Raw genomic sequence first — 11,193 nt, 5'->3', positions numbered from 1 at the left:
ATCATCACATGTTGCTGGACATCGATCATCATTTCACTTAGGTCGATTAAATATTGTTTCGATCCCAATTAGATATCGTGAGCAAAATGTTAGACATTCATCTGCCACATACCCTTCTGCAATCAACCCTTCTGGGTGTGCCTTGTTACGAACATAACCCTTGAGCTTACACAAATACCTATTGATGCATCAAATTAATATGAGTAATTAAAAAAAAAACTATATTGTAAATAATATCTCATTTTAGCTTTCACTTATAAAAAAAAAACTCATTTTACCTTTCAATCGGATACATCCATCGATATTGCACTGGATGGGCAACATTAGCTTCCCAAGGTAGATGAATTGGCAAGTGTACCATTACATCAAAGAAAGCAGGTGGAAAAATTCTTTCTAACTTACAAAGAATTATAGGAATTTTGTGCTCCATATGCTCCAAGTCCTCCAACCGTAAAACTTTAGAGCATAATTCTCTTAAAAAATTGCTAAGCTCGATCAAAGCATCAGATACCTTTTTAGGTAATAATTCACGCAGTACAAGAGGGAGTAATCTCTCCATGAAGACATGACAATCATGAGTTTTCATACCAAAAATCTTTTGTTCTCCTACATTCACACACCGAGATAAATTTGCGGAGTAACCATCTGGAACCTTTTCATTTTGCAACCATTGAAACACAACCTTTTTCTCATCTTTTGAGAGTGTATAACAAGAACGAGGAAAAGTAGTCTTCCCATCTTCAGGATGAAGTTCCTTTCGTATACCCATCATTTTAAAATCGAGCCTAGCATTTAAGGCATCTTTGCTTTTCTTATCAATATCTAATACTATCCCCATCACACTATCACATATATTTTTCTCAATGTGCGTCACATCTAAATTATGACGCAACAACAATGTTCTCCAATACGGAAAATCAAAGAAAATACTATACTTCTTCCAATTGTGGCACTTTCCATGCCCAGGTAACCTCTTCCTTTTAACGGCCTTGCCTAGTGCTACTGGTGGCAAAGTACCAAGTTGATTAAGCACATCATCACTAGATAATCATTTTGGGGCCCCTTTTCTCTCTCTCTCTCTTACCATCAAATTGTGCTTTCTATGATCGCCATTTATGGTCAAGAGGAAGAAATCGACGATGACCCATATAACACATTTTTCTACCATGCTTTAACCTACGATGAGAAGTCTCACTACCACAACAAGGGCATGCAAGATTCCCTTGTGTACTCCAACCCGAGGTATAAGCATACGCAGGAAAGTCATTGATAGTCCACATTAATGCAACTCTCATTTAAAAGTTTTCTTGCGTTGAAGCATCATAGGTTTCAGCATCCTTTTCCCATAATTCTTTTAACTCATCAATTAATGGCCTTAAAAATACATCGATATCATTGCCAGGACCCTTTTGGCCCAGAATAAGTAGAGACATGAATAGGTAAAGCTCTTTCATACACATCCACGAGGGAATGTTGTAAGGGAATACGACAACAGGCCAACAACTATAGCTAACACTCATGTTTCCAAAAGGATTAAAGCCATTGGTAGCTAACCCAAGCCTTACATTGCGAGGATCTAAGGAAAAGGACTCATGAGTTTGATCAAATGATTTCCAAGCCTCAGCATCTGTGGGATGCCTTAGTACTTCATCATTAGAACGATTCTCATGGTGCCATCTCATGTCTGTAGCTGTTTTTTATGACAAAAATAATCTTTGTAGCCTCAGCTTAAGAGGAAAATATCGTAATACCTTCCATGGGACTTTTTTAGCATCCCTTTTACCACCCTTGCTATTCAACTTCCATCTTGAGATCTGACAAATTGAGCACTTATCTGCTTTTGAATGCTCCTTGTAATATAGCATACAATCATTTTTGCATGCATCGATCTTTTCATAGTTTAGACCAAGAACATTCACAATCTTCTTTGCCCCATAGTGGGATATGGGCAATTTTTCTCACATTGGAAATGCATCCTTCAGTAGCTCCAGCAAAATTGTGAATGAGTTGTTGCTCCATGAATTCTTGCACTTTATCTGCATTAATTTGACAATAAAGGATAAATTAGAATACGTTTTACATCCCAAATAAAGTGGTTGGTTTGCTTCTTTAACCAATCTATAAAACTCCTTTGTTTCTTCATTTGGATCTTGCGATTCACTCCCACTTGTTTCCTCAACATCTCTCATATGAGGATAAGCAGCCCGTATCATATTATGGATATCATCAATACTTTGTTCATCATCACTACTATTATCCTCATCCTCATCACTACCTTCCTCGTCCTCATCACTATTTCCCTCTCCATGGAGATGCCATCTAGTATAATCACGCCTCATCCCTTTCCATAAGAGGTCTCTTGTAACCTCAACTCATGTTCTTCTATATCTATTGTTACAATCATTACAAGGACATTTTATCTTCATATCTTCATCTTTGATATGTTGAAATGCATAATCAACAAACTCTATTACTCCATTTATATATTCCTCACATGACCTACTAGAAAGACTGATCCAAGATTTATCAACTGGCATTATATCTACACCCTTCAAAAATGACATAATTATTAACAATTATTCCTGTCTAAATTGTGATAGATAAACTTATTATAAAAGTTAAAAACAAAGGCACTAAATTAACAACACCACCTCTGAATATATTGTAAACTAACTAACATGAAAAACTTAATTAAATTTTAGAGGTCCACTAATTTAATTAAATAATTATATACAAATAACATGCACTAATAATAGTACCCAATCAAAAGAGAGACTGCTAAAAGAAACTAATAATTCTTCATTATTAACTCACACAAAAAATCCACATATTCAAAACACACACACACACACACACACTTTACTTTCTGCCACCTGCCATCACTTTTGAGATAAGGACAAAAATAGACACATGACAATATATATCATCTAAATCAAATCACCTTGCTTCTACAGATACCATTTTATTATTTTTTTCCCCTACCACTTGCCACCATTATCATCTTTTAAGGTGATAACTCCAAGTACAGTGGGCACATGGCCTTGTGGGAAAAACAACAATTATTTCTTTTCTTTTCTTTTTCATGGTGGCATGTCAGACCTAGGTGCAAATGGTTTTTTTTTTTTTTTTTCTTTTCATCAAGTCCCTACTTCGGCATTATTACTGTAGATTTTTCTATGTTCAGTACTTTAGGGCCTGTTTGGTCTCTAAGTTCAAACTCACATTTTTACATTTTAAACAATATTACACACTTTTTCACACACTTTTTCACCCACACGTATTTTAAAAAATACAAAAATTCCATCTCAAACTACAAAAATCTCATTTCAAACTACTCTACCAAACACTCTTAAATTTACTTTTACTGGTACACATATATTATTATATATCCACAACACAAATACTATTATTATACTATTATTAAAGCTTCAACAAATACTTATATTATTGAAAAGTAGTCAATAGTACTATTCATTAAGTCTCCCCAGTAGTTTCACAGAAAAAAATTGTTCAAACGGTACACTAATCAATATTATATTATTATTATACTATTATTAAAGCTTCAACAAATGCTTATATTATTGAAAAGTGGTCAATAGTACTATTCATCAAGTCTCCCCTGTAGTTTCAGGTTTCACAGACAAAAAATTGTTCAAACGATACACTAATCAATATTATATTATTATATATCCACCACATAAATACACAAGCACCAACCATTCATTCAAATATATTTATTTAATAAAAAAAATTTCAGCCGTTCATTCATTAGCTTTTTAGCTCAACACTCAACCATCCACTATCACTATATATTGATTCAGTGGATTCATTTAACCACAACGTGCAGTATAACTTAAAACTGTACAAAAAACTAAAGTGCAGACAAAGAGAGTGAGAGAGAGTAAGTGATACCAGTGGCTCAGCAAGGCAATTGGATTCTGGCAAGTATGGAGAACGATGATGTAGAGATAAGCAAAGATACTGACGGCACAAGAGAGTATTTGTAAAACAGCATTGTGTTTTTTATTTTTTGGTTTTTGTACTGAGAATTAGGGATTTGTTGAGGAAGACAGATTTGGGCTTTTTTTTTGTTTTTGTTTTTGTTTTTTTGTTTGTTTTTTTTGTTTTTTTTGTTTTGTTTGTTTTTTTTGTAATTAGGGATATGTTGATAGGAATTTCCTATATTTTTGGGTTTTTTAACCTTTTTTTTTTTTTGTTGTTGTTGAGAAGATGGATTTGCTCCCATTGTTGTACCAACTTTATTTTATTTTTTGAATTTTTTTTGACACATTTGTAAGGGTCAATTATAAAATTTTAAAGTATTGATTATTTTTTTTTTGATGATCTGAATTTTGAATTTTTTGCTGCCAAATTCTAAATTTTGAGAAGGGTGGGGGTAGGAGGGAGAGGGTGGCGGTAAAGAAAATTTTTTTTTTTGCTGCCAAATTATAAAGTATACATTCTTTCTTTCAGAGCAAATTAACTATTTACAACAGTCAGCATGTTTGTCGTAAATACAATCTCAATTAGAAAAAAAAAAATTTAATTGCGATGGATAAATGTGTGTCACAAATGTGAAAAGTAAGGGGGAATTTTCCCTCCAAAACATTTTACAATTTTCGATGGCTTCATGTTTGTCGCTAATACCCTTTTTTATATTTCCGATGGAATCATGTTTGTCGCAAATAGTAACACCATAAAAAATATATATTTTGTATTTTCGATGCACAAAGGCCGTCACAAGTGTTAATAGTGCCGACGATGTTTATTTTGTCGTCATAAATAATACCCTCTTTTATATTTACGATGGAAGATTGTTTGTCGCAAATACTAACACCATAAAAAATATATATTTTGTATTTTCGATGTACCAAAGCCATCACAAGTGTTAATAGTTCTGACGGTTTTTTGTTTAGTCGTCATAAATAATACCTTACTAGCGACAAACATTTTTATGCCGTTGTACAAAGTAAGGCGGGAACATTTCCCTCCAAAAAAAAATCACATTTTCGACAAAAATAATTGGCATTTTCGATAGACTCATTTTTCCATCACAAATGTGTTGATATTTGATGAGTCATTGTCGATGGAAGAGACTTGCCGTCGAAAGAGCTAGTTTTTACGATGGCTTTTTGTAATCGTCGAAAAAGTTTCGTCACAAATAGCAATCTTTTTTGTAGTGAATGTTGATAATATGTAAGGCACAAAACATGATATGCAACAACTAAATTTCTTTCATCAAGGCATTCATTTTAATAAATTCCAATCGCGCCAAAGAAAAATTTGGCATTTGTGAGATATAGAAAACGATGACCATAAGTCAGGTTAAATAGCAAAGAAAGAAGTCTGACCTAAAGATGAACATTACGTTTAGTGGGTGCCTACTAAACTTGGAAAATAGAAAGAGCGAAAACTTACCCAACATGTTTAGTGGGTGCCTACTCTGGAGGTTCAGTACGCTCTCCTCCATGCCTCAATTTAGTTTCCCTCAGAGAAATAATCAATTCTGAGGTTCAGTACGTTTTGCAAAAAGCCATGCCTCCATTCAATTTCTCTCACAATCTCATAGAAAATAGAAAGAGTGAAAACCCACTGGTAAACAAAGAAGGCTGGCAAAGGTGGGAGTTTTGGAGACATAGATTGGATGGAGAGAGAAGAGAGCAATTGAAGCGTTAATTTTCTAGCTATGGTAGGGTTTTTTAGTTAGGGGTTTCGATGCGTATGAGTGTTGTAGTCGGGGTTTTTCAAGAGTTTTGTGGGTTCTAGCGTTTTTTTTTTTTTTTTTTTTTTGGGTTAGAAATAGTTTTTTTTTTTAATAATGCTAACATAGAAAATTGTGGGAGCTCTAGTGGCTTCGGTTTTATATATATATATATATATATATATATATATATATATATATATGTCTTCGTAGAAAAGCCATGCCTCAATTCAATTTCTCTCACAATTTCATAGAAAAATTGAAAGAGTTAAAACCCACTGGTAAACAAAGAAGGCTGGCAAAGGTGGGAGTTTTGGAGACACAGATTGGATGGAGAGAGAAGAGAGCAATTGAAGCGTTAATTTTCTAGCTATGGTAGGGTTTTTTAGTTAGGAGTTTTGATGCGTATGAGTGTTGTAGTCGGGGTTTTTCAAGAGTTTTGTGGGTTCTAGTGCATTTTTTTTGGGTTAGAAATAGTTTTTTTTTTAATAATACTGACATGGAAAATTGTGAGAGCTCTAGAGGCTTCAGTTATATATATATGTGTGTCTGTGTGTGTGTGTGTCTTCGTAGGCCAAAAATTTTCTTCACCAAATAATTTGATTTCATATATATATGAAATCAAATTATTAGGTGAAGAAAATTTTCGGCCTACGACATTTGGCAACGGGGATAATGCGACAAAATCTGTTTCATCTCCATAGGTCTTAGGCGACGAAAGTAGAAACATTTGCTGAATTTTTTTTTTCCGTCACTGTAGGCCTTCTTTGCTGTAGTGTTTGCATTATGATATTCTTGAACTCATTACCGACTCAACTTAAAACATACAACAATCATGGAATTTATCAACACTAAAACATTGACCATAATTGTCCCCATAGAACTTGGGTAAAAAATCATAATCCAAATTATGGGTTCATCATGTCAAACAAAGAGATAAGAAAAATAGAGTAAAAGCGGAAAAGATATGGATCTGCAAATATGATATTCATCATTAAAAAATTAAAGCATGCAAATAAGTTATTTATGCATGAATGGAGATAACTTTCTGCCATAAATGGACCACTTCATAACCATACTACTAAATTTTGCAGCACATTAACTCTCGACGTCTAATTGCATTGTCCACGACTCCAGCGTCCATGAACACTAATGCTACATAAAAAACGTTAATTTACTTAGGCCTCTCTAATATCTGCTGTATCTCGTGAGATTTGATTTCATAAACAAATTAATGATAGACGTAATATCATACTATCATCATACGAGGAAAAGTAATTTTAGTACCACAATGAAATTTCTTGTGGGATCCAGTATATATATATACACATAAAAAACAAAAACTACTTACAAGCTCGCTGTAACGGTGCAGCTCATGCTTCTGTTAAGTTGGTAGTCTCAGAAGGTCTTTTTCTTGTAATAAATTCAACCTCCCTGTTGTTATTACTGATATTTGCAGGGCTGATTGTTCTTCTGTTGTTTCTTAATTTTTTTCCTTCAATGAAAGTTTGGATTATAAATAAATAAATAAAAACTTACAGGCTTGTTGTGAAGACTACCACTCGTTCGTCAGTAATATGTCTCTGTCGAATCTTTTTCTAACATCTGATACAAAATCCTTCGGCATGTTTGTCAAAATCACTTCCTTCAGGGCAGGCAGCATCTGTAATCCGTCTAGCGTTTTCAATTCTTCGCAACTTCTAATTTCTAATTCTTGAAGATGGGGCATGGAACCATCCTCCACTGTCCACTGCTTTAGTTGCTCTAGCTTCCACAATTTCAAGACACCGAGTTTAGAAAAGTGTCCAGCACGACAAGACATTTCCGATCCTGCATAGGAACCAGCCAAAAGTCTGAGTGTGATGAGCTGAGGAAGCTCTCCTAGCACCAGCATTGGATCTTCGATGAGTCCGGACATTGACAATGTCAGGATTTGGAGGTTCCAGGGAAGATAACCTATTTCATGACCTTTTATCATTCCAAACAAATTTAGGTTTGACAGAGACTGTTGGTCCTTTATAAAACTCAACTCGAGGTCTAAAGCTTGACCAAATGGATCTCTTGAACTCAACCTTAACGATTGAAGGTTTGTAAGTTGTGAGATGCAGTTTGCTGTGCAGTTCACTGATTTTGAGTGGCATATTAGTCCCAATTTCCTAAGGCCAGTGCACCTGTCCAAGCCATATATCTTGGGATCCTTAGAACCAACAAGAAGCCCCACTAAGGTCTGAAGGTTCGTTGAACATGCATTTGATGGCTTCGCAATGCACACCTCGTTCATATAGAGATGTCGAAGGTTCTTTGCCTTCCAAACTGAACTCGGCAAAGTGGTTATATTAGTATACTTCAAATCTAAAGTCTCCAGGCATGGTAGATCCCCAATTGATGCCGGAATTGAGCCTAGAGCTGTCCATCGCAAGCTTATGTACCTTAGGTTTTGCAACACCCCGAGTTTCTCATGTAGAGAAGGTTTGTAGATACCTTCTAGATCAAGCACCTTCAGCCTGATGAAACCTCTCCTATTTACCATTGTTTTGAGAAAAAAACCAATTTCTTGGTTGAATGTATCTAGTTTCTGGGCTTCAAAAGAAACATAGGAACACAGATGTTGTATATGAGATTCCGAAGCAGACTTGACACCAGAATACTGATCTATAATCCTCTGAATCCTAAACTCAGGGGAGCATGTACAATCTGTCTTGCAATGGTGAACATGAAGAAATCCAGTATCCTCAGCTTTTGGGAAGAAGACATCATAGAGAAAACATGGCATACGACATTTTTTGGGGCTTCCATCGAGCTTCCATTTTGCTATTTCAATCATGTTTCTACTGACTAATTCTTCAAAATATATCTTGGCCACATCTTCAGGGACATCGCTAGTCTCAGATGATGTTTGAATAAATCCCTCTGCAAGCCACAGCAGCAACAACCTCCGTATGGGGATCTCATACGCTTTAGGAAAGAGAGTTAAATAAAGGAAACATGGCTTTAACACAGATGGTAGTTTATGATAGCTCAAAATTACAATATCTAAGAGAGCTGATTGATCTTGACTTTCTACAAGATCAATTACTCTTGACCACTCACTCAATTCAATTGTTGAAAGCATTCCAGCCAGCAGGACTATTGCTGAAGGCAAACCGCAACATCTTCTCAGAATCTCTGCCCTTAAATTGAATGAGTCTGAATTATCTGAACAAATTTCTGATCTTCGTATCTTCTTCAAGAACAATTCCCAACTCTCATTATCATTCAACCGCCTCAGATTCAGATTCAGATTCAGTGACCAACTCCATGGGTCAGCAAATTTCGCTACATTAGAATAGCGTGTAGTGAGGATGATCCTACTTCCATTCTGGCTGTCTGCAAAGGAATAAAAAAGCTGGTGCCAGTCATTAACCGTTCGGACATCATCCAAAACTATTATAAACCTGACTTGCATTAAAATCTGGAAAAGCAAAGCTAACAGTGACTCCTCGCTCTTTAGCTCTACGTCCTTCAAATCATGAATTGGAATCTGCTTGATTATGATAAGCAAGAGATCCTTATATGCATACTCTTTGGGAACATGGAGCCAGGCACGGTACTGGAAATGCTGCCGAATGTCTAGCCTGTTATAAACATTCCTTGCCAGAGCTGTCTTGCCAAGTGATTCTTCGCTCACCAGTGAAATCACACGGAGGCTTTCTTCATTGTCGTTGATCAGTCGATCTACCAGGTGCTTTTCATCATCTCCACGCCCAACAAGTACATCACGCGATTGATCATAATGGTGGCCACGGAATCTGTACCCTTCTACAAGCTTCGTTTTGTGTACGAGATCATGCATCTTCTTTGCAAATTCACTGGATATAGCTCTCATACTCTTTACGAATTGATTCATCTTGCATATGAACTGCAACTGGCTATGTATTGAAAATGGTATTAATTGTATTTTAATAATTTTATTGACACCCATTGGTCTCCTTTGCAGTCTTGTTAGGAGGAAACTTTCCGTGATGTAGTCTGTAGGGTAAATAATGCGCAGAATCTGAGCCTCCAACTGACTGCTACTGGCACTCTCTTGGTTTGGATTGGCAGCTTCCAGGAAGCTCAAAATCTGTTTTAGTTCACTGACGGCAGTTTGCACACGATTTCTGAGTCCTGGAAGCATGACTCTTTCATCGGCAAGCAGCTTCTGTAATTTCACTAATAAAGTTGAAACGGCCACTTCAGCCCCCATGATTTCTCTCTCCGTCTCTTCTCCTTTTTCACAAAGTCACAAGTCTTAGTCTATGTTTGGTTGCGATTAATAGGTAGAAGGAAAATGAAGGAGCAAATGGGTATTTGACTGTTGAAATGGACTAGGGAGGGGAAAGAAAATGGAACGGGATCCTCTCTATTTTCCTTTGAAATTGAGAGTATCTATTTTACTGGCAAGATTAATAGGTAGAAGGAAAATGAAGGAGCAAATGGGTATTTGACTGTTGAAATGGACTAGGGAGGGGAAAGAAAATGGAACGGGATCCTCTCTATTTTCCTTTGAAATGGAGAGTATCTATTTTACTGGCAAGATTAAGGGTCTGTTTGGATAGAACTTATTGTTGAAAACTGAAAACTGTAGCAAAATAATTTTTAAATGGGTAAAAAACATTGTTCATGCCAAAAGTTATTGTTCATAGGCCTAAAATCACTGTTCATGGCCAATGAACAGTAACAAACACGCGTAAAAAAAAAAAAAAAAAAAAAAAAAAAAAAAAAAATGGACATGGACGCAAAAAAGTGCTATCCAAACGCCCTCTAATTTGAAATAAATCTAACGGTGAAAGTTATTCCACCTCATTTAAAAGTATATATCTCAACCCAACAACTTAACTCTAGCTAACCTTAAGGATGGTAAGTAAACTAACGTTTTTATTAAATATATATATAAAAAAACATAAACCATATCAACTCTGCTGCAACTAAATTTGATATCTTCGTCTCTTTGGGCTTCTTGCTCCTTTCCAATGTGCAGTTCGTAAGGGGTAGAGGCGATGAAGGTTGACTAGCTGAGGCTAGTGGTCACAGTTGTAGGCTGTTGATGATGGTTGAGCGGCGGTTGTGGTTTGAAGCTTGGCGTATACGTTTGTTTCCTTGAAAATTGGTTCATCTTAAGTTTTAGGGGAAAAACTGGGTTTGATTACATATAAGGTGGTTTCTTCTCTCTCTCTCTCTTTTTTTTTTGGTTCCTCTACCCTTCTGAGTTCAAAATCTTCTAATTTTTGAAATTACAAGAAACAGATACTCTCTAGTTCTAATAAACCACTATGTGATGCGAAGCGGCAATTTGGTAAATATTTTTTTGAATAGAATTCTTAGGGGTTTCGCGGTTGCTCTCAGAACTGAGAACCCATTAAAAAATTCTTATTCATTATAGGAAAAGAACGAATCTTTGGATCATTATTGATATCTAATAGTACTAGTACTAACAAAATAATTGAAGGCCATTTTCCCAATCCATTGTTATT

General features: G+C 35.6%; 1 protein-coding gene across 1 annotated transcript; it reads right to left on the bottom strand.

Moving 5' to 3' along the window:
• Positions 1-7,202: 7,202 nt before the first annotated feature.
• LOC142615374 (putative disease resistance protein At1g50180) lies at positions 7,203-9,926 on the bottom strand. The gene has a single exon (XM_075788125.1). The coding sequence runs from the start codon at positions 9,924-9,926 to the stop codon at positions 7,257-7,259; it is 2,670 nt and encodes an 889-aa protein (XP_075644240.1). The 3' UTR covers positions 7,203-7,256.
• Positions 9,927-11,193: the final 1,267 nt, after the last annotated feature.

The sequence above is a fragment of the Castanea sativa genome, chromosome 11 (assembly GCF_040712315.1).
Source record: "Castanea sativa cultivar Marrone di Chiusa Pesio chromosome 11, ASM4071231v1".
NCBI lineage: Eukaryota > Viridiplantae > Streptophyta > Magnoliopsida > Fagales > Fagaceae > Castanea > Castanea sativa.
This window is presented reverse-complemented; position numbering and strand designations above follow the sequence as displayed.